At 41.1% G+C, this 25109-nt stretch overlaps 1 protein-coding gene across 1 annotated transcript in view; it reads left to right on the plus strand.

Moving 5' to 3' along the window:
* Positions 1-23542, plus strand: part of LOC128737543 (uncharacterized) — a 60630-nt gene extending 37088 nt beyond the window's left edge. The window contains exons 3-7 of the mRNA XM_053832211.1: positions 14814-14950; positions 15022-15271; positions 15538-15794; positions 23067-23140; positions 23344-23542. Of these exons, the coding sequence (XP_053688186.1) occupies positions 14814-14950; positions 15022-15271; positions 15538-15794; positions 23067-23140; positions 23344-23542 (917 nt within the window). The remainder of the gene's footprint in view (positions 1-14813; positions 14951-15021; positions 15272-15537; positions 15795-23066; positions 23141-23343) is intronic.
* Positions 23543-25109: the final 1567 nt, after the last annotated feature.

A 25109-nucleotide genomic window follows, 5' to 3' on the forward strand; every position in this document is an offset into this window, starting at 1 on the left:
TAGGTTTTATACGTATTCACTACTAAACCTTCTCTGCTTCAAGTTTCTGCTTGACTGCTCAACAACTACCTGGGACGTCCTTCCCGCAATGTCCACGTCGTCAGCGAATCCGATAACTTAGCCGGATTTATTGAAAATCGTGTTCCGCATGTTAAAACTCGCACGTTTCATAACACCTTCTAGCGCGATACTGAACAGGATTGTCGCAATCCTCTGCCTGTTTCAAACGGATCCGACATCCTCACACAGTACTGTACACCATTCATCGTGACCTTAATCAGTCTTGCCAGCTTCCCGGAAAAGCCATTTTCGTCCATCACTTTTCATAGCCCCTCACGGTCGATGGAATCATAGGCGGCCTTGAAATCTATGAATAGGTGGTGCGTAGGAACTAGGTAATCGCAAAACTTTTCGAGGATCTGCCGTAATACAAAGATTTGGTCCGTTGTCGATCGCTCGTCCACAAAACCTGCTGGATTACTTTCCACGAATCTACTTGCTAGTGGCAATAGACCGCCAGAAATGGACAAGATTCCTCCATCTTTATCCTGACATGTTTCGGTTCGCAGCACAAAGTTTCTTGTAGAATTTACGCGTTTCTCAGAAAACTTTCCATACAGCTGTTCCAACGCCCGCGCTGTAGTCTTTTCGTCTAACATTGTTTGGCATTCCTCGTCAAACCAACCGTTTCGTCGATTCCTCTCAGTGAACCCAATGGAACCTCCCGCTGCGCAGTTGATGGCTGCTTTAACGATAACCCAGCAGTCTCTGAAGGGGTTTCGATTAGCTCTTCCTCTCCCTGCAGCGCAGCCTCAATGCTTTGCGCGTACTCAGTAGCGACTTCAGGTAGCTTGAGTCGTTGCAGATTGTTCCGCGGCGGACGACGGTACCGAATAATATCATCAACGGTGAGTTTTTGATGCACTTTAACCATCAAAAGGTAGCGGTCAAAGATATCCGAGAAGTGTCCTCCATCAATTAAAACGTGGTCGATTTGCAATTCGGTCTGTTGTGGTGATTTTCAGATGTACCAATATGGGAGGTTATACCGAGAGTAGGTACTGCGTAGCCGCATTTTTGAAGGCGGCGAAGTCTATGATTTAAAGGTCGTTTTCTTTCGTAAGCGGATGTGGGCTGGACTTTTCAAAAATCTGTCTGAATTCCTGCTCTTGACCATCCTAAGTGTTGAGGTCTACGATGACGATTTTGAGGTCATGTCTCGGGCAGTTATCGTATTCACGCTCAAACTATACTTTCGGTTTCAATTTATTTGTATTTCTGCTACCAGCTATTTTTTAGTCTATAGGGAAGCGAAATATGCATATTGTAATACTAAATCTATCAAAAACTCGGTCTATGGAGAAGAAAAAGTATGCAGTAGAGTGTCCCAAAATAGCACTATGTCAGAAAACCCGGGGGCTCACCCCTCAAATGATAGCTTAGGGTGTCACAACAAAACTTTTATATGACGTAAACATTGGTTGCCGCGATTTAGGGGTCGCACATTTGAGTTTTATGAAAAAATGGCATTTTTCAGGAGTAAATTCAAAAAATATTTTTAGAAATGTTAAAATAGATGAAACAAGGTACCTAACTATTTTTTTCACAATCATTGGGATCTCATACATTCATAAAAAAAGTTATGGTGGCATGTCTGGAGTCATATTTGGTTACAAAAATTTATTGAATTCGGGAAAAATTTAAAATTTTCGAAATTTCATTTAAATAAACGTCAAAACAGGGTATCGAACAGTGTCTTAGAGCAACGTAGCTATACTGTATAGATGGGAAATTTTATGACGAACAACTTTGCCGAAGAAAGTAAGGAAATCAATACGCCCTTTTTTAAAGTGATTCTTGAGCCTAAATGGTGCCAAATTCTGTGGAAGGTGCATATTTCTTCCTATCCAACACGTAGGTAACGTTTAGAAGACATACTTCAAGTTTTATCATTTACCTTTTTCACGTGGAACTACTAAAATATGAAAATTGCGAAAATATGTTTGGTCCCGCCTTCAGAAGAACGTGAATACCTCAGCGAGATTTGAAAATACGTTCATACTTTCTTCGGCAAAGTTGTTCGTCATAAAATTTCTCATCTATACAGTATACGTACGTTACTCTGAGATACTGTTCGATACCCTGTTTTGACGTTTATTTAAATAAAATATTGAAAATTTTAAATTTTTGCCAAATTCAATAAATTTTTATAACTAAATATGACTCTAGACATGCCACCATAACTTTTTTATGAATGTATCAGATCCCAATGATTGTGAAAAAAATAGTTAAGTACCTTTTTTCACCTACTTTAACGTTTCTAAAAATATTTTTGTGAATTAACTCCTGAAAAATGCCATTTTTTCATAAAACTCAAATGTGCGACCCCTAAATCGCGGCAACCAATGTTGACGTCATATAAAAGTTTTCTTGTGACACCCTAAGCTATCATTTGAGGGGTAAGCCCCCGGGTTTTCTGACATAGTGATATTTTGGGACACTCTAGTATGCAGTCTTTTGAAAAATTGCGTATTTTCACGATTTAAAATATTTGTATACAGCTTTTAACTTCACTTGTTGCACTAACGTGCAAACCTGTAGTTTTATAGATATTCTGATAAATCTGATTTTTAGAGGTGTTATACCAAATATTTTAACAATTGCGATGCTTAGAAAAATGGTGTCTTCGACAAATATATTCACAATAAGATTATCTATAACTTTTCCGAAGATACTATGCTGCCGCTAATGGCATAACAGTCCCATTTATAACGAAACTTCATAGAAAATGGTAGAGGCAGAATAGCTCTATATCATAAAACATTGATATCACAGCGTACAGCAAAGGGCGAAAAGTGGAACTTTTTCCCTAGCATCTTTTGCTTTCATTTTATTATTAATGGTCTTCAGCACTTCTGTTGATATGAATATTCCCCTTAATGTAAAACTGTCCAAAGTTAGTCATCACTTGCTATAATGAAAATAAGAGAATAACTTTTTTGGGTTACGAAATATAGACATAGTTTCATCGGCAAACTTGTAAATAATGTAAAAACAAGCAATTTTGCCGAAGAAAGAAAATTTCTATCTTTATCAAATGCTGAACTATAGGGCATATTCTTTAAAACTTATTCAAAAATTGGTTTTTCATACTTAGCTTTTCTTAGTTGCATTTTACGAGAATATAATGTTCTAGGCAATTATCCAAGCACTTAGTGTTAGTAGATAGACAGATGATTTCTTCAGCAAAGTTATAGAAAATATAAAGGCAAACAATTTTGCTAAAGAAATGTCATTTCTATCTCTATCGACTTCAGAGCTATAGAGCATTTTCCTTGGAAATTCTTTAAAAATTAGTTTTTCATGCTTAGCTTATGTTGGTTGCATTTTACAAGAATATACGGTTCTAGGGGATTATTGAAAGACTCAAAATACACGTTTTTGCAGAAGATTGCAAAACTTTAGGACTTTTCCTTACAAAGTTATCGCTCTTGGCTCATGACGTTAAGGAAAAATAAAATTTAAAAGAGCGATAACTTTGTAAGGAAAGGTCCTAGAGATTTGAAACCTTCTGCAAAAACATGTGTTTTGAGTCTTTCACTATTCGTCTAGAACTCTATGCTCTATAGCTCTGCACTCGATAGAGATAGAAATAACATTTCTTTAGCAAAGTTGTTTGCCTTTATATTTTCTATAACTTTGCTGAAGAAATCATCTGTCTATCTACTAATACAAAAGAATGGACAGGTATCGAACCTATAGCGAACGCAAAACACATAAAACGTATGCTTGCCGTACTCTCTTTTGGGTGGTTGGGGACAACCGGGACCGATACAAGTTAATAGTACTTGACTTAAGCTTTAAGATGAAGTGCTGATTTGATAAATCCGCTTGCCCCATTTTACCCCATAGGCTCGTGAGGCTATAGAAATTCAGAGCTTGAATATGCGATAACTTAGCAAGTAAAGGCCCAAGAGATTTGCGGTCTTTTGAAAAAACGTGTATTTGGGGTGCTTGGATAATTGCCTAGAACATTATATTTTTGTAAAATGCAACTAAGAAAAACTAAGTATGAAAAACCAGTTTTTGAAGAAGTTTTAAAGAATATGCCCTATATTTCAGCATTTGATAAAGATAGAAATTTAATTTCTTCAGCAAAGTTGCTTGTTTTTATATTGTTTACAACTTTGCCAAAGAAACTATGTCTATATTTTGTAACACGAAAGAATTATGTTTTTATTTTCATTATAGTAAGCGATGACTAACTTTTGACAGTTTTAGATTAAGGGGGATATTCATACGAGCAAAAGTGCTGAAGACCATAAATGATAAAATGAAAACAAAACACACTAGGAAAAAAGTTCCACTTTTCGCCTTTTTGGACTACCGTGCAGCGTCACTTATGGTTGAGTTCCGAACGAAGACCAATCATCTACCGTTGGGTTTATTGCAATACAAAAATCCTTCCACTATACTGTAGCCTCAAAGGCTCAGGATTTCGAGCATTCGAACGTGCCTTGAACTGGCGAAAGATTGTTGTGCTTTATGACGACTAATCTGCCGATCGGTGCTATCCACGGACGACCAAAGTCCTGTGCAGACAGTCCAAATAGTCTGTATTAGCTGCCAGCCGGAGAACCCATTATCTGAATTTGATTTCTCTGGTTCTGGAATCGCTTGACGATTTGTCCCAGTTAAAAATGTCTGATAGTGAAGGCCCCTTAGTCGGAAGGATTGCTGGACTACTCGGTAAGCGGCCGGTTTTTTAAACACATTTCAACATTAATGAAGAGTGTTTGCATTACATTCTAGTTAACAGTGAGGTTTTCCACTTGCTTGATATTCTTCGTCGAACTCGCGGCCGTCTCCCACAGCCCACTAAAGTGAGGAACGAGCGATGGAATAAATTTGAACGTGATTTCTTCGTTAGCACCCCAATCGAAGATCAAATGACGTTCTTCATTGTAAATATTTTAACAACATGTGTATTTTATGTAAAGCATTTGCAGCGCGTTTAGAATTTGTCGCGTTATCCGAGTGCAGGTGTCGATCTCTGGCACGTCTGGCAACGAATCTATTCAAAACAACATGATGGACCATAGTTAAAAAATATCCTACTTATTCCAAACACACGACATTACATGAAATAATCTCTGAAACAGAAATATTCTTTGAAACGAAAATGACATCTTTGTTTGATTTTATTTTAAAACATAATATGGAAATAACCCTCTTTTTCTAAATAATGCATGCACGTCTGCTGATTCTTTTGCTGACTACGGTGATGAATGCGCATAAAAAAGATGGGTGTTTTTCAATACAATTAGTCAAATTATGTCATGGAAAATAATGAAAAACTTGTTTCCGTAATTAATTTGAAATATACACTAAATCGAGTCAAAATAAAAATGAAATAATCAAAACTAGAGTTACAGAAAAGAAAATCAATCTACTGTTTGTGCGCTGTGTGCTCCATCTTTTGTCTGGGCACACCAGAGCTGATAAACAATAGAGTGTCACCAGTTTTTTTTTTGTAAATTTCCTCGTCCGTTATATTTTCAACAATAATACGTTCTTGGAGTCCCTAAAACGCTTCACAAAACGTGATTTAGCTTTAATGAAAAGAAAAAATAACTACAATAGTTACTTCGCAATGAAGATTACTATGATGAATAAAGAGTATTTCATTAAAAATTGTTTCAGTGCTGTCAGGAATCCTGACTCAGGATTAACCGAACGATGAAATATAAATACAAACAGAAATTGGCACAACATCAATTCGCTTCTTCTCAAGCGTTCACTATTTGTCGTTCAAACCATTTGTGAAATTTAATCCAATAAACTCCAGCATCGGCAAGCTTAAACCACTTCTGAGGAAGCTCATTCAAGTGAATTCAATCAACCAAACGCTATCTGTCAGTTAGAATCTGACGAAATTCCATTTTGTTCTACAGTTTCACCACGAGAGAAAATGAAACTAGCAGACGGTATTGCTCCCACATACGAAACGCCCGGTAGAGTCGAAACATGAAACAACCCGAACGGAAGGAAAATTCACTAGAATTTTAAAACGCCGTATCCTATAGCTTCTTACAAACTTACAAAAATATCACTCATTTCTTAAAACCCATGTTATAAACAGAATCATTTAGTTGATCATTCCGTACAATATTATAATTCAAAATTTTCTAATAAGCATCACCGCATTATACTCGGGTCACCATGCTTGAATGTTTCCCTATCCGTTCCGACGGATGCAGTGGAAATCGTCCAAGATAAACAATCCGAGAAGCGCAAACTGCACCGGCGTTGGATGAAAACGTGTTGATTTATTTGCACAAGCCTTTGGCTGATAGTTGTCATATTGCTACATTGGCATCCGTGACTGTCCGCAGTTTGAGAAATTTAAGTTTCGTTTTTTTTCTCTCGCTCATATGGTATCACAAAACCGTATTTCGTAGTTTAGCTACACTGCTTGGGGGAAAGTAGTACAGAGTGTGCACAATTGGCAAAAGAAGATGAAATAGAAAAACCGGAAAAAAAATCAATAGCCGAAACAAGCTGAGCTTGATCTAGTTTTTGTCAATTTCCTCCAAATCCTTTCGATAGCACTACTGATTCATGAGCAATTGATGCTGATTCCACAGATTTAAGGTTGCATTTTTTATAACGATTGTTAGTGGCATACCGGATCTGCAATTCTCGTAAACACTAACAGCGGCCAAACCGAAAGGAAAGATAATTGCACCTCACCAATTATTACACGAATAATTCCTCCATCTACTAACCGCTTACCGGGCTGCTGGATTCGCACAAAGACAAAGTTCCAGCAGAGCTAGACCCCAGACCAGCAGCTCTATGTTGGCAACCATTGCCCTATAAATCATGTTTTAGCTGAATGTTAAATGTCTGTTTTCTGCGTCAGTTTTCATTACAAAAAGCCAATGGAAACCGAGTCCAAGTTTGCTTCACTACCGACGCTGCTGCCGCCGCTGCTGCTGCTGGTGGTGGTGCTAGTGCAGCTGCAGTTGATGTTTGCGGTTGAATGCACCACCCACTTCCGGCTGGCGTCGGTTCTCGGTTTCTCACCACTAATATTTAATTTTTCATGCATTATTTGCTTTTGTTCAAGCCTGGCTTGCTATCAGGAAGAGCAGTCCGCCCACTCTACGGCTCTGGCTCAAGATTCGTAAGATTGATTCCCTTTGCTTTCCTGGTATAGCGTGCCAAAGGAGGTTGCAATGCAGTAAAACGAAGCCTCTGCTGTCCTGGAAGATTGAGAGCAAAACAGTCAGTCAAGGTCAGCAACTCCAAACAACAATAAGCGGTTTTCCAAGAATGCTCGTACGTACACCTATACCTGCACAGATATTTAGACGTAGAAATGACGCTACAATGAATGATGCGATGCTTGGCAAACAAGAGGGAACCGGCGTGGTCGTGACTTTACGCCATTTCCGACGCTATTCTACAGCCGCCCGGTAAGATGAGTTGTTTTGAATCCACTGCCTGCATTCTTCTCAACGCTCGAGTGCTCTAAAAGACAACAGAATATAAAACCTAATGACGGGCACGTGGTTCCGGTGAGAGATGTGCCCAGTGTTGTTGTTCACACAGGGAAAACTGGATACTGTATTTGCGAAGAAGTTTTTTTTAATGTAGAATCGGTTGAGCAGTGATGCTGAGCGAGCAATGTTGTATGAAACTAGCATTATAAGCTGTTTAGGTTGTATAATCTGAAAACTAAAGCCAAGCGTTGTTTTAGGGTTTGGTACATGTGAACTTGCCTGCTTATATGGGAAAATAATAATTTGAATAATTTCTTTTACAAATAAACACGCCACATACTGTTTTTAAACTGTTTTAAAGTTTATGGTAATAGAACCGGGTGTTCATGTTGATATTAAATACCCAATCGACTTTTGTGTATTTGGATAGCAAAAAACAGAGATGCAACATTATAGTTCACTCGCACCCTGCACATATGTTAATAGCTTCTAATGGGAGGATGCGAAAATGGTGCATTAATTTGAGTAGATTTTTGAAATAAATCAAGCAAATATAGGTACAATATGCTATATGTCTTCATCGAGTAAAGCCTCGAATTCTTAGTCTTCGAACTTTTTTGGCTGTCCAGAGCGGGGCTTGTCTTCTTCAACACTAAAATCCCCATCCTTGAAACGTCCAAGCCATTTCATATATGAGTTATCAGTAGGAACATTGTCGCCAAAAATTTCAAAAAGTATTCTACGAACTTTCCTTTCTAGGAGAAAATCTTCCAACAGAAAGGCAAAATCGAAAGAGACTGTGTTACCACATTTCGATCGACGCGTTGTTCGAACTTCTATTTCTGTATATTAACGCCATTCCAGATGTTTTCATCTCTACGCACTCTACCTTAACAGTGCTTATCGTTTCAAATCTCGGACATCTAAAAATTACCTGTTTTGGTGATCCCTCGATACTATCACGCCCTGGACAGAGAAAACGAGTTCGTTATTCATCGCCATCGTCATTGTCATTTGACATAGAGTTTCGGTTGCTCAACTAGTCGTCTCCATTCAACTCGGTTTTGGGCCTTTCGTCGCCAATTTTCCAGGTTTTATTAGTAGTTCAACCTAACCCACAAGTAATGGGCTCCAACCCAGGGCTTGAAAAGGGATCGCAAGTTGAATGTGACTGCCGTGAATGCGAACTTTCCGCATTCAAACTCCGCTTTTTGAACGATCATTTGACTGTTTTTTCCAGTCCAGTCAATCTGCTGCTTGCGCTGCTGCCGTCTTACAATTCATGCCGCATCTCAGCAAAAGCAAACAGTCGATCTCCCGTTTTGCTTTGCGCTTTGAGAATATAAACTGCAAACTGACTGGAAGCATACGGTGACGTATTTTTTCGTTTCTCTTTTGCCTCCAAATCGGCTGCTCACAGTAATAGTTTGTCACCCGGACGTCGGTCCGACGCAAGCAAAATATTTGTTTGTGTTGGACGGAGTCCGACCGACTTCTTCCATACACATGTAGTGGTTGTTTTTTTGTAGTATTGAATCATACGATTGTGCGGTTGCTTTTCGTTAGCGTGGTGATTGCCAGTCATTTGACTGTTTTGCAGTCATTCGCTGCTCCAAACGGTAAAGGCAACTTGATCGAAACGAAAATGTCAAAAAGCTCTAGAACGCGGTAGTTCTGCTGCGTGCCATCGGCGTTTGACTGAGCAAACTACCAGTTGTGTTATGCATAGCGTTCGTATTCCACCTCGAAACGGACGGTGTGAACTTGAATGCGCGTTGGTGTGACTGCGGTAGAAAAAAAGGATCGGTCGAAGCCCTGCTCCAACCTGATCAAGCCATTTAGCACGTTGGGTCCCTGGTGGCGGTGGGGTTTTTGAAGAGAACAAATTCCGCTCAACAATCGTCCAGCACCCTTGCAATGCTGCTGGCCCACCACAGCCTGCCAAATTTTGCCATTTTTGCAATTACTGTTCATAGTTCAGACGGCTGCATCACTCTCCGCTTTCCTTTTGTACTCCACCAAAAAGAATCCAAAACAGCTTTCGCTCAAATACGGTAAATGCGCGTATATCTTCCGTATGCAAAACTACAGTCTCAAATCCCTCAACGACTACTGGTCTGATTAGCGTTGTATACAACGTCCGCTTTGTGCGGCAGTGTATGGTCTTACGGCTTACGGAGGGAAAAGTAGGTCCGACATCAGGTAGGTGGCAGTTACCAGAGATCCCAAATATATGAACTCATCAACCACTTCTAGCTGATTTGTAACCCAATTTTCCAAACCTCCGTTTTCAGCCTGGCGAAGGGAGCCTCCAAAGTTTTTTGCAATGCAGTTAAGGTCGTCTACGAAGGCTAGGAGTTGGATACTCTTGCTGAAAATCTTTCCTCTTGTTTCGATGCCCGCTCGTCCGATCACACCTTGAATACCGATGTTGAATACAGTACAGAACAGTCCGTCCCCTTGCCGAAGCCTTCTGCGCAATTCAAAAGGACTCAAGAATGTCCCCACCGACGTGGCACATAACTATTCGCGCTCGACCGTATCGTGTGCTGCCCTGAAATCCACGAAAATATAATGCATGGGTACTTTATACTCGCGACATTTCTGGAGGATTTGTCGCAGTGTGAGAGCCCCGGCTGGTACTACCCTACAAGATCTCTTACAATCGGAGAAAGACGACGTAACAAGATAAGAGCACGTTGCAGTCGGCGTTGATTCGCGCAATACTGCGGTTATTACAGCAACCAAACCGATCGCCCTTTGTATAGATTGGACAAACGACAGTTTCCATCCACAGCTCCGGTAGTTTCTCCTCCTCCCAAATCTATGAAATTATCCAGTGAAGTGCTGTGGACAGTGGTTCCTTACCATTTTTATGGAGTTCTTCCGGAAGAGGGGCCTTTTCGGCGGCTCTATTAGTCTTCAGCTGACGATCTCTCGTCGGAGCTCTCCACGATATCCGTGGCGAACAACTTATTTGTTTATTTGTTAAAACATATGAAAAAGTGTGTTACTTATTTACTTATTCAGCCGAGAGCCGGGGTGGCTCTTGCCGTATCAAGAATTCCTCTCCATTGTACTCGGTCCTGGGTTATTCGTCGCCAATTCGTTGCGCGTCTCGACACATGCAAGTCGACTTTAACCTGGTCGAGCCATCTAGCACGTTGAGCCCCTCTATTCCTGGTGCCAGTGGAGTTCTTGAAGAGAACGGATTTCACTACACAGTCGTGCGGCATCCTTGCGACATGGTCGGCCCACCGTAGTCTTCCAACTTTCGCCAGGTGTACGATGGGAATCTCCCTAAGCAGTGCCTGTAGCTCGTGATTCATACGTCTCCGCTACTCTCCGCTTTCCGTTTGTACTCCGCCAAAAATAGTCCGCAACATCTTTCGTTCAAAAACGGCTAATGCACGTATGTCTTCCGTAAGCAAAGTTACTGTCTCAAATCCGTAGAGGACTACCGGTCTGATTAGCGTTTTGTACTATTGTCGGTATTATTTTGTATTATTGTCGGCGGTGACCAGAGATCCCAAATATACGAACTCATCTACCACTACCAGTTCATCGCCGTCAATAGTCACTTCCGTGGGAGGCAAACGTTACTTTCTCGGGAGCCTCTTCCTACCATATATTTGGTTTTCGACGCATTCATTTGTAACCCTATCCTCCAAGCCTCCGTTTGTAGTCTGGCGTAGATTGCCTCCGCCGTCCCACGGTTTCTAGTAATGATGTCGAGGTTGTCTGCAAAGGCTAGGAGTTGGCTACTGTAACGCAAAATACTGTTAGTTCAAAATAACCGAATTTTGTCCGATGAAACTAGTTTACAAGCTTCGAAGAGGGTCTCAGCACACGTTGTAATGCACGAAAGTTTATCATAGACATCAGTTTCGGAGAATCTATTTCACTGCTGAGCAGTTTTCCCACAAGTAGGGCCTGTCGCCTTCCATTTGGCCTCGAGGTATGATGCTAGCCAGTCGCCGTATGTTCGAATCTCGGCTGGAAGAGGCTGTTAGACCCAATAGCACCGTAGCAATTGGCTCTGTAATTGTCCTGTACTCTAACAGCCAGTTGCGAAGTCTTTCGCATAAAAACAGAAGGTCAAAATTCGATAACGGAATGTAGCATCTAGTCATTGCTTTGCTTTTAGGAGCTGTCGTAGTTTGCGACGTCGTTCAAGTTTGTCTAGAACAAGTAAACGGCAACGATTCGGAAAAGGGGGCAGATTGACGCGATCACGCCAGGGCAAATCCCTCAAAGCTAGACGATTGAATGTTCTATGCTCATTCCGCAAGTTCCAATCAAGCTGCGAATACATTTTCAAGTATAGGACGTACAAGTGGACAGTACAATACTTTTAGGCAATGATAATCCTGTAAAGTCCCGTCCTATTTTGGCGATCAATCCAAGTTGTCTTTGAGTACGATATACGAAGTACGATTTAGCAGTGCTTGTAATCAAACAATTCGCTTGAGCTGCGTAATTGAAGAATATAATGAAAAGAAGAGGGGCAAGAATGCTGCCCTGGGGTACACATGATTTGCTTGAAAAAAAGAAAACAGATGATAAGTCCGATACAAGCTTGACTTGTAAAATTCTGTCACACAAGTGCTCCTAGGTGACAGTTGTCGTGTAGAACGCTTCCTTCTCGTCATCTGGTCTACTTTCGTGTGGACCGTACACATTTATCATGGTATAGTTGAAGAAGCGACCTTTTATCCATAGCATAGCTGTCGTTGATCGCCTTCCAGTCCGTCATGCGACCCCACATTCTGTCCCTCACTATAACGCCCATTCCCAACTCATTGGTCCAATCCACCACTCTGGTAAAATTGGGTCTTGCCGTTACGGATCCTCAGTCTCAGTCTTGTGATGGGGTTAACGTTAGCTTTAGTGCCGAGATTACACGTTCCTTAAGTAGTAGTAATTCATCCGCCTGCTCCGGATTAGACGCCATCGTGAGCCGCTCCTAACAAGGTATGCAGGAGCTCACTAAGTTGAGAAAGCGTCAAGCCGTTAAGAACCACTTCTGGTTCCACTTCAGCTGATCTGCAAAATTGAACAATGTTTACATTTTTACACTCGAACAACAAACAATCATGAATTTATCTATAGTAACTACGTCAGGGCGAACTCGACGCTCCTCCAATGAATGTCAAAAGCTTGTGCCCACTTGTGCTCAATATCCGGCATTATCGCTCGTGGAAAGCTGGAGAGCAGAGTAGCTCAATTTTCCCAAATTTCTCGAATATTTTCGAACAAACATATGTTGTTTGAGTATTAGGCATGTGAACAACATAGTTAAGAGTGCGTAGGACCGAAAAAGTACATTTTGGTCATTTTGGTGTTTACGTCAACTATGCATCCATGGGCAGTAAGTATTCTAGCTGCTACACGAAAAGGAATAGGAGTTACTGGACAAGAGTCTGTGGCATTTATTTTAATGTTAGAGGTACGCAAGGCACCAACGCAAAGGTGCACGTTCAATACTGTGTTTCGTCTAGTCCAAAGTAGATAGATCCACGTCCTATCCGGTATCCTCAATCTCTATTCTTTTCTAATCAACAACTCAGCCAACTTCCTCACCGTTTGACAGTACATCGGTATGTTACATCCAATACCTGTCCACCTCCGATCTTTCGCTAATCAAGCGCCCCTACTCAACCAACGTTGCACTTCACAAGAATTGGCATGGTTCTGTTTCTGATTCCGACGATCGTTTTATAGAGGCCTCTGTATTTGAGGATGAAAATGGAATTAGGATAAGGAAAGGATTGTTCAGGTGTTGCCTATTTTAAACAGTTGAAAATAAATAAGCTTAAAATGCAGTATTTTGTTCCTGTTTTCAGAATCTTTGATAAGAACATCATCTTGAACCATAGATATACTTCATACAAATTCTATTTACCATTTTTTCGAACAAGTTTGCAACGCATCAGTAAAATTCAGGACTGCTTTAGACAGCACCTTGGTGATTAAAATTAGTTGCATTGTCTCAATTTTTAATGTAAAAAATAAGAAATTTAGATTAATAATAGTTACTTTTAATGGTAACACCTTGAAGAACTAAACTTAAAAAGAAGATTGGTATGGCGATATGCCCCACTTAGTCAACCTAATAAGGCAAAATAACCAGTGATTCGCTTATACTGCTTAAAATAGGCTCCCACGTACTTTCATCGCACCCTTGAACTGAAGGAATGTGTAGTTGTCCCTGTCACTTATACTAAAGAAGCACTTGTCATACTAAGTTTTTTTTTCTTGCGAAAATAACATTTGGGCAAACTCTTTAGCGTTTAATTAACAATATGAGTTTTATTATTTACACACTTACTCTAATGACCAAAAATTTACTTGTACGCGAAGAGTTAATTTTCATTATATGAATCTGATATAAACCTACATCTTCCTCATATCACTACAAGCAGAAAGCAAAAGCTTTATCATGAAGTGCTTTTATTTACTTATAAAAGACAATTTTTATTTTTAATTATATTGTGTATGACATTCGTTTGGAGAGAGCTGACAGTCGGCAGGGGTGTCAGTGTCAGAAAAAACAACATCTCCCGGTGGGTAAAATTGAAAACAACAAAGAGATGTTCGCTTTCTACCGTTGTCTTAGCATTGCGGTTTTTGCGCTGAATGTTGCACGTTTTCACCCGTCATGAAACGAATCACGTCTTTGCACAGCTTCAACTCCCATTTGCATATCGCCATTGTTTCTGGTACGTAGAGTTTACTATAGTGCAAAAAAGCTTCTGAGTGGCGTTTAGTTTCTTTTAATGGCTATAGATGCATGCAGTTGCCGTTCAGTTTAGCATTTAGATGTGGAATAATACCTTTATAGTGCACATATTCTATACATAATCGATTCCAATAATAACGATATCGAACAATAAAGTACGTTTAATAGATTCTCGATTAGCACTCGGGCGCGATCGAACTCTATGTTTTTCCTAGACCATAATAGGCCTCCCACAATAAGCCAAATGTGCCAATAAAAGATATCGAAGGTTTCCTAGACCGTAATAGGCCCCCAGTTTAAAACACACAATATTGTATTTATCGTTTTAATTTTTATTGAATAATTCTATGAGTTCTCTAGTGGTTCGTATCTAGCTGCGTGATGATACCGGTCAATAAAAATAAAAAATCGCACCAAATCAGATTCACACAAAAAAATAACAACCAAGTCGACCAGTGCAATCGAGAGAATTGAAATAGAGAATAAAATTTATTATAGATTCATAATTTCTATTCCGACTGATTTTATTTTTCAATCTTTTATCCCATCCATTCCCGGTGCAGTAAGCTTCGGCGGTCAACCTGGATCCGGCGGCTTCGTTAGTTCCCGTAGCGAACCAATTTCGCTGGCAACGCTAGACAAGGACTGCTTCATCATACCGGTGCACAGTTTGGACCGGTTTCTACCCGCCGGAATTCCCGTGAGTTGAAAGTCCATCTCGCAATATGCATTTTCGTTTCATATTCTGGTGTTGTGTTCCCAACCGTTCAGCTGCCTACGCCGGAAACGACGGATGCATCTCAGGCTGGACCGCTGAGCGTGCTCGAGGTTTCCGATCCGAAAATTTGCATTCTGGCGCACTTGATGAGCCCACTGGAACCGATCGATCCCCTACTGGAATCACCACTAGCGCATCCACTAACAAAGCAACGGGCCGTTGCATCCGAGCTGCTGAACGAGATACAGCAGGGCAACAGTGCGGTTAGCGGAATGCTGCTTGCCAACATGGAGCGAAGTTCGGGTAAGGCATACTTGTAATGCAATAAGAGAAACTGATTCCACCGCCAAGTGGGAACGACACCATCTAATAAATCAGTATAACAAGGTAGAAGCGAGCTAATTCAACTAGGACTTTATAAATTTTCGTTTCGCATTCTGTTCTTCTGCTTCCTTGTTATACGGACTAAAAGTCGCTAAATTTTGCTGCATAGCTTGTCGGAATTTCATTTTTAGATAATAACATTTTGCGCATTTTTTTATTCATTTTTTAATGCCCTATTCTTTTAGCCGAATTTCCCTTCATCGCCTACTATGTGATAAACACCACCCAGACTGATCCTACGTTGTTCTACACCGGAGTTCGGGGAGCCTCCCTGTCCAAGTTCGAACCGAAGAACACGCGATACACGGCTGCCCACACCCTCGATCTGTACAGCGAGGTGGCATCCATCTGCCGGCCTCCGCTGGCGCTGGCCCCAAACGAAATCGGCAGCGTCAAGAAAGGCCAAACTCCCTCGACCGGCTACATTATCAGTGTGTATAAGGTAAGTCAATCATCGCTTAGGCACGGTAACCGGGGTTGACACAAAGGACCGGCACGGCCATATCAGCTCGCAACAGCTGGGCTATTAAACGATATTGGTCTGATTAACCCAAAACATTAGAATTGGTTTTTTTTTGTCGGTTGCTTTTTGGCCAGTTTAGGCTCGACACAGCCAAGTAGTCACAGAGGAATATTGAGGAAACAACGACCCAATCGAAAATTGCTTCACTTTTAGTGTTCTCTTATCGATGGTTTTAATAGTTTTAGGTAGTTTATAGAATAGAAAATTATTAGGGGCACCGAAAAGGTTGTTACCTCGATAATCAGCTCGGAAACGGAAAAGGTTATCCTCGTGAAGGTGAATTAAAGATAAGCCTAATGAAACAAAACGGGGAATGAAAACCCTTTAGATTCTTTTCTTGGGGTATTACTATAACTTTTCAAAACATTAATAATACAAAAATATTTATCTGTTTTGCTTATCTTTGACTCTGTCGCGGTCCAACGTAAACTATTTTATTAAAATGGAGGAGCATTTGGTGAGAAGAATGATAAACTGGATGAAACTGCGAAACTTCGATAAGAGGCCAAAAATATATTGCGTAGTTCAATTGGTAAGCGAGACTTTAACCCACACTCTCTTAGTTGGCGCCCGAGTGTTTTAACAATTAAACTATCACCACACGACACCCTATATTAGTTAGTAAACGGTACGTTCAGACTCATGGCAATGCGGGTCGCAAGTGCATACAGTACTATCTCGTTGGAGGCAGTATGCGTTATCGCCGGGATGATTCCCATCGACGTATTGCTGGAGGAGGACAGCGAGTGGTACAGGCGGAAGGAAACCAGAGGCATAAGAAAACTGGTGCGAGTGGAGTCAGTGGTCAAGTGGCAGTCACAGTGGGACACGGCCGTGAACGGTAGATAGACCCACAGACTAATGCCGAATCTCTCGAAAAAACATGGAGAAGTCAACTTTTACCTGACGCAGTTTCTGTCTGGTCACGGCTGCTTTAGACAGCACCTATATCAACTCGGACATGCAAGGTCACCCCTTTGTCCGGAGTATAGAAACGTGGATGAAACGCCAGAACATGTAGTGTTCGACTGTCCAAGATTCGAGGCAGCGCGAAGAGAGATGCCCACTCTTTACGCGGAGAATATCGTCACCGAAATGTGTCGAGAAGAGGCCACTTGGAATGCCCTTAGCGTAGCAGTGACGTAAATTCTGTCGGAGCTGCAACGTGAATGGAGAAACGAGCAGCGATCCGGCATCGGCGAGATGGACACAGTGCAGGCAGCTGTGGAAGTCGCGTATCGGTGTCGGGAGATATTCCATCGCCGGGGAAATCTCTAACGGAGTAGAATAAATCCATCGCCGGGGATTATTCGAGCAACTACGAACGCGCGCCATAGGAAGAAATCCTGCGAGGGTGGCCGTGAAGGGACGGAAGTCAAGACCGTCGCCGTCCCTACATCGAGCACGTCTCGACAGGTAGAGTAGTAGGAGAAGCACAAGCTATATTAGGATACAGGTGATTCAAATCAATCTGAACCACTGTGACACGGTACAACATAGGAAGGAAGGATAATAATATTCATATGAAGAAATCCTGCGAGGGTGGCCGTGAAGGGACGGAAGTTAAGATGGCCATCCCTACATCGGTACACATCTCGACAGGTGAAAGGAAAAAGGAAAGTGGACGGTGAAGGAGCATGAGTAGCGTAACGGATGGCAGAACCCTGAGAGAGTGGCTGAGAAGGAGTGGACATTATGACGGTCGCCATCTCGGGATCGGTTCACGTGACAGGTGCACGGAGCAGTGTACCGACACAGCCTCCCCCCGAAGTAATACTTAACGGAACTTAACGGTAGTTCCGGGGGGGTTGAGGGCAGATGCCCGTGAGGTTTTTAGTAGGTTAGAGTCCCACACTGTGCCACATCATCATTAGTGTGCCTGGCATACAGCGTTTCCTCACGTAAAAAAAACCTTTATTAGATAGTCCGATTAGATAGATAGTCCTACTGCTGCCAGCCTACGCGTCATGTTCCGTGGTCCATGCTGAACCAGGAACATGCATAATCATAGGTACTCCCATGGTTTTCCTGGTGATAATACTATTTTCTTTTTGATTACCCTCGGCTATTACTATGGTTCTTGGACAACGTAGTACGGTAGTGTTCGGTGTTTGGTGAGGTTCAAGCAGAGTCTGAATGCTCTCGCAAAGCTTGACTCTTTTAACTTTGATTAGGGTATTCGTAGTAAAAGCTATCTATGATATGTAGGTCTCTAGCTGCACTGTCAAGTTCAACTGATGTAAGTATATTAATATGTGGAAGTTTCTTCAAAAACGCGAATTAATCCACCTAGCGGTGTGACCGGTGTTACAACTATTCCGGGCAAAGGATACGCGCAAGCTTTACGAGAAGGTGAACCAAACTCGCAAAGGCTACGCACCTAAACCTGACATGTGTAGGAACGAGAGAGGAGACCTAGTGCAAACGAGCGCGAGGTGCTCGACAGGTGGAAGCAGTTCTTTGATGAGCATCTTAACGGCGACTTAATAGAAGGAGACGCAACGGACGTTATCCTAGGAGCACCTACTAACGATAACAGCATACCAGCTCGGAATCTCGAAAAGATCCGGCGAGAAATCGGTGAGCTCGCGGCGAGAAAGGACCGACTCCCGGTAGAACACTACAAGAGTGGCCCGGTAGCACCGCTAGCAACGGCATCTCACTAGATAATTTCAAGGATTTGGGAGGAGAATAAACTACCGGAGGAGTGGATGGAAGGTGTGGTCTGTCCCATCTACAAAAAGGGTGATCGGGTAGATTACCGTAATTACAGCGTTATTACGCTGGTCAACACCGCCTTGTTACATCGTCTATCCCCAATAGCAAGAGAATTCGTAGGGCAGTATCAGGCGGGCTTTATGGGGGCCCGTGCTACTACGGATCAAATTTCCACTCTCCGATAAACCCTCCAGAAATGTCGTACAACGTGCCCACACATCATATTTTTGAGGTTTTCAGGGCAGCATGCGATACAGTTGAACACGAGCAACTATGGTAGATAATGCACGAACAAACTGACGCCGTTGATCAAAGCTACCCTGGAGCGAGGAATATGCCACGCGCGCGTTTCGGGGGCACTCTCGAGTCCTTTCGAATCGCACAGAGGGTTGCGCCAAGGCCAAGGATTGTTCTGTATGTTATTCAATATCGCTGTTGAAGGTGTGATCAGGCGAGCGGGTATGGAAACAAGAGGAACGATCTTCAGCATGAGTAGTCAACTGCTAGCCTTCTCAGACGACCTCGACTTCATTACTAGAAACCTTGGGACGGCGAGCAATTTACGCCAGACTAAAAACGGAGGCTAGGAGGATTGGGTTACAAATCAATGCGTAGAAAATCAAATTTATGGTAGGATATAGACCCCAGATAACACAACGTTTTTCTCCAACGGTGAAGTGACTATTGACGGCGATGAACTGTAAATGGTTGATGAGCTCGGCATACCGGCACCGGGAATAGAGGGGCCCAACCTGCTAGATGGCTCGGCCAGGTAGAAGCTGGCTTGTGTATGTACTAGAGACCCTTCACAGATGGAGGACGAATAGCCCAGGATCGAGTACAGTAGAGAGGAATTCTTGATATGGCAAGAGCCACCTCTTTGCTGGAGGAAGGAAGAAGTAAGTTGTCAACCTGAAGCCTGCGTGCCTTGCCGAATATGTAATTCTGCCGGAAGCTCCATCCGATGATTTGATTGGCAGACTGTGGGAGAGAGGAGACATGAAGAGAAACTCTCATTTGCAGTTAGGTTCCGGTGCGTTGGAGGCGTTCATGTCCTTGGGTACGAAAGTGACTCCGTTGGCTTCGTAACACTCATATATCCTTCGAATATTGGCACGAAGATAGATCCAGCCAGAAGATCGTAGGGCCCTCGTGTTGCTTCGACAGAGGAAGCAGATGCTTCTGTAGACACTCTTTGAGGTAGATCTGCCCGTTTACAGTCCCGGTAGTCACGAACGACGGACTCCGTTTGACACATAATGTATTTCTTGGCCAAATCAAGTATTTCTTGGCAAACTATGCAGGTTTCTGTATCCTTACTTCAGTAGCCCCGGAAGCTGCCGGAAGTCCGCCTTGACGTAAGTCTCATCATTCATGATGAGAGAGTTGAGGATTTTCCAGGTGCTTGCGCAAAATAAATTCACGGCGTTGCTTTTCGGGTGACGCAATTTTTTCCAATTTTCGAAAAACTGACCGCGATTAAAATAAATAAAATTACTTCTACTTAAATTGTCAAGGGAAAATACCCAATGGGTAATTTTCTACAGCATTTCTTCCGTGGTGCAATTTGATGTGGGACACCCTTTATATCAGATCCCTGCATGGCGTAGCGAGGGCATAAATTCTGAGGAGCGCGACGGTTCGTTACTTTAGTCTATTCCTTCAAGTCTTTGCGTAATAGCCACGGATAACAAATTCACTGAAGTAGCTTTTTACATGGTTTTTTTTATGCGCCTATTTTTACACGTATTTCGAAATTTATGCGGTTTTATGCAAATTTCGGTTTCGAATTTCGGAATTTACGCGGTTTCTCTACAAGAATTTTGGAATTTACACGTTTTATACGCGATTTTTGGAATTATGTTATGCTCTACGGCTGTGTGCAGCATTCTCAAACTTTTCCGTAAGCGGCAGGATCATAGCAAACGTCGCAGTGAAATCAAGGATAGTAAACTGCATTGGAATTTGTTGAGAACGATTAGGGTAAACCCAGAGCTGTCGAATTATAATATCGTCAAGACAATTACTGCCAGCCAAAGCACCATCAGAAGAATTCGTCTGCGAGAAGGATTTTGATCTTTTCGGGCCAGTAAGGAACCGAACCGGACGCTATGAAGAAAATCTAGTAGAAAAAAGACGCGCCCGGAAGTTTTACAATGAGGTTCTTACGAAGTAAGAAAGATGCGGCTCTAGATAAAACTATACTTTCTTCAACAATATTGTAGATAATCATTAACTCTGCAAATGCCTATACACCACTTTTTCGAATTCTGAGGCGCTGTATTCAAAGCAGTATATACATATTGAGCAACAAACACCAAATGAAGCTCAATGAAGAGTTTCTATCAATCGTCGAGTCAATTTTCTGTGCAAAGCGAGTCAGTTTTCTGATTATCGAAATCAGAAATGCATAGAAATATCGTTGAAAACTATTCAATTATGAGCTCCTAAGGTAGCTTTCAAGTATAAGTAGATTATTTTTGGTACAGTAGAGAAATGACTTCGGACTTCATTATACTCAACCCACGGATAAATTAAGCTGATTAGTTATAAAATTAATTCATTTATTAAAAAAAAGAAACTTGTAGAACAGTTACACCAAATAGCAATTTCAAAAGACATTTGTTGCCTGTCAATTTGAATATCTGAAATTATTCGTATACGATAAAATAAAGGGCCAGTTAAACGATAAATTTTTCGATTAATTAATTTCCAATGTACAATTCAATATTAAATGTTGACGACTGATTACAGTGCTTTCACCGGAAGCGTACGCCCACACAGGAACTATAGAGAATAAAATGTTGTGCCCATACAATGCATAAAGAGACTTTAAACGATTTCAATTTAATGAATAATGCGTCACACGTTTTGTCCAATTTTTACTTTTTTTTTCTTTCCGAGTCTTGCTGCTTCAAAAGGCAAAATATATTGACCATCGGTGGCCGTTATCGAAACGGAACGTCAAGTAATTGTTGTACATGCATTTTTAATACACGTTGACCCATCCCCACGGATGTCAGTAGGACAGCATGTCAGGGAACGTTGATTATCATTTCGGTTTTGCTCATCACGATCGATTCATGATTTCGTGCATGATTATCTACTCTGAGCTGAAGCGTGCTCTTTTGCCCTTCTATTAACAAAAAAAATTCTGCACAATTTCTTTCTGTTAAATTGTTTGAAATGCAAGGCTAGGGTAAGGTAAGGTATGATTTATGCTAAAGAACCGGATACATCCAAAAATCTCAAGCACGGCACCATTGCTTTAAGTAATTATTCTTTAATTACCGTGTTTAACTTCAAATATAAGTACAGAAGTACTGTTAAATCCAGCGAGCCATGCAAGAGACGATTTATAGACGCACCACATTAATAGGTTCCAATAAATTCATCATATTTTAGTGATTTTAGCGGGCATAACTGTTCGATCATGAAAAACAGTCAAACGGCGGGCATGAAAACCGGGCCAGCAATTTATTCGGTACCATACCCTGCTACAGCTACGTCGGAACGGCGCACGACGACGATGTTAAACGACCGGTCATAATTCTTGAGCAAACCGACATTGTATAACGAATCGATATTGGTTTATCAGTATACATGTATCCCTTTCAAGGGTACAAAGAAGTGAGAAATTTCAATGAGTAGCATTCTGTCACTGTACGGTAAGGATGATGACAATGTTGAACGTAAGCGATGCTATGGTTGACCTTAATATAAAAAATCGGCATTCTCTGCAATCCTGCACTTAAAACCAAATCACCTGCAGCCACCAAGGAATGGATTTAAGTTAATAATTTTCAAAACGCATTCAATAGACCAAAACAGAGCTGACTACTCTAACCGACAGGGCGGAGGTTTTGCTGTTGATATATAGATATGCAAAGTAGGGACCTTTTTACTGACGACACAAACAACCCGCAACCAAGCAGCCGAAAGGGGCAGAAGTGAACGACAAAACATGTACCTACACACACCAGGCGAGATCCCTTTTTTGCCTGCAAGCGAACAAATCGAGCTTTCTTCTCCGGTACAAAAATTTGGTTAAATTAGTTAACAGCTGGTTGATTGGGGTTTGTCCAAGGTCGCCCAACTTGCAATTTCGTTAACCTCTTATGTCAGCGTCAGGGACATAAAATGGTGGAAAGTTGAATTAACATGGATGGTTTAATAAAAAAAAATGTAGAATTGAATAAAAGAAACCCGTATTACGTTTCAGGCCAATTCAGAGACAACTAAAATTTCTATAAAATTTTCCGCGTATTGATTGACAGTTGTGCAAAAAGAACAATGTTACAAAAGGCTCTTTTCAAAACGAATTTAGATAATGCGAGATTAAACCATGTGTTGTTATTAAACAGTTTTCATAGAAAAGTGAAAATATTTCGTCAATTATACTTTAGATAATTTTCGACGACACGTAAATCAATTCAACAATTAAATATTTTCAATATTTTTTTCCTTCTTCAGGTCTACGAAGGCGACGATGGCGAGCGGTTCGAGCGAAATTGGCTCTACTGGACCGGTGCCAGGATGATTTACAGGTGAGAAAATTTCAAGCAACCTCCTACACGATGGACGGACGGTCAATGGAATGAATGCTCTCTCATCCCAGCAGTGGCCACGCAGAATGACCGTCACTGGAACCAGAAAATCCACCCCAATCAGCTTTGCCCCAATCGCTTAAATTTTCCATTAGCTGCTATCGGCTTTTTTTAGCTTCTGCATTTTTTTTCCGCCCGCACAGATATCTGCCAAAAACGGCTGGCCTCCGGCGAATTACCCTCCACAAAAGCGTCTCCTCACGTGGTGACAAGATGTATCTGCTAGTATGCGAGTGTGCCGATCTGCTGAAGGACCTGTCGGCGGCGGCACTGCTGATACCGGCGCTCAGGGCGAGACTTTGCGGCTACACCGGTCTCTATCGGCCGATTCAGACCTTCTAGAAACCAACCAAAAAAAATGCAAGAAAGAAAGAAAGCAACGGCGAAATGACAATGTGACCACCCGGGGTACTTGTTACGATCGCGTTAAATTATGCATTATGTTGTACATTTTGATTGTATCGAAAGCAGTCGAATTAATTTAAAATATCTGAAGCGTACAATAATCGCTTTAAAATTAAATTTTAAATGAAATATATTGCAAAAAAAGAAGATCGCGGTAGAAAATTCGCTTCTATTTTTAAAATAATCTCGTTAGAGTAATTTTATTTCCAAATAAACGGTTGTGCAACTAAGCGTAGGTATAATGGTAAAACCAAAATCGTAAATTTTCCACTGTGAACAAACAAATGTGAGTGCAGAAAAGCATACAAAACGGTAGAACGGAGGTTTTAAACCTGATAAAAAGCTCTTTTGATCGGCAAATATGGGGTTGCAGTAAACAAGTAATCCCTTGTTTTACGCAACATAAGTTTTAATCGAACAAAAGGAGCAATAAGTTACCAGTATTTATAGTAGGAACAGAACAAATTCAACTGCCAGATACATAGAGAAGGCGTGAAGCGAAATAATTTCGTCTCCATCAGCGAAAAAAATAGAACAAATAGGTAAGCGAACAAACAAGAAAACTAATAAACACAAGCGAAATCACAAGCCACCCACGGTTTCATACAGTTATACAATCATCCAAACTTTATTTACACTATCACATAAAAAACACTATCTCGTAACAGCGACGTCTCACCAGCGAACAAACACCGACAGTAAAGAACACAAACACATCAGTACAATTCGATAAAAAAAAGTGGAAGATTAAACTACTCTAGTAAATAATACTAATATTTAAAAAAAACAGAGTACCATATTTCCAGATTAAAATTATTTTAAACTCAATTTTTCAGCAAAAGAATAAAACCGTAGGCTGATCCTGCTTGATTTGATCCAATAGATTTAGTATGCCCACTATTGAATGTGACTGTCGCAGACAGAAAATAAACAGCCTTTCAACCACAATGTCCAATGTTTTACTAATTTGGATGTTTTCGAAGTTTAGTGTCTAAGTGAATTTCCTATCTGTGACAGCACACTTCAGCTCAGGCCAAACTTACGAACGACGTCTGTAGGTCCAACCGATGTGTCATTTAGACTTTGAGTGAAAAACAAATAAGAAAAATTTTGTCAACTCCTCGTAGAACTTGTCCTGGACAAGAGTAGATATTTTTAAATACCTATATAGAACTTTTTTCGAACATTCTTCGCTTCAAAAAAAGCACCATTCGCCAAATTCAGAAAACAGTTCATAATGTAGTAAACTGACTAAGTCAAATTACCAGCTTAGGGACAAAGTAAGCGTTTAAGATCTTTACATTCGGTAGGATAGAACATAAATAAATTCAATTGAAGCGTCAACTTTTCAACTATCAGCATTGATGAACTAAGCTGCGTGATTTCTTCACCAACTTTTGTACAGAACGGAACGAATTAAATGTATTTTCTACAGTGAATAAAAGGCGAACGATTGAACTATTTCAGTGAAATAATTAAACGGACGACAATGAATCGAGCAAAC

The sequence above is a fragment of the Sabethes cyaneus genome, chromosome 2 (assembly GCF_943734655.1).
Source record: "Sabethes cyaneus chromosome 2, idSabCyanKW18_F2, whole genome shotgun sequence".
Lineage (NCBI taxonomy): Eukaryota > Metazoa > Arthropoda > Insecta > Diptera > Culicidae > Sabethes > Sabethes cyaneus.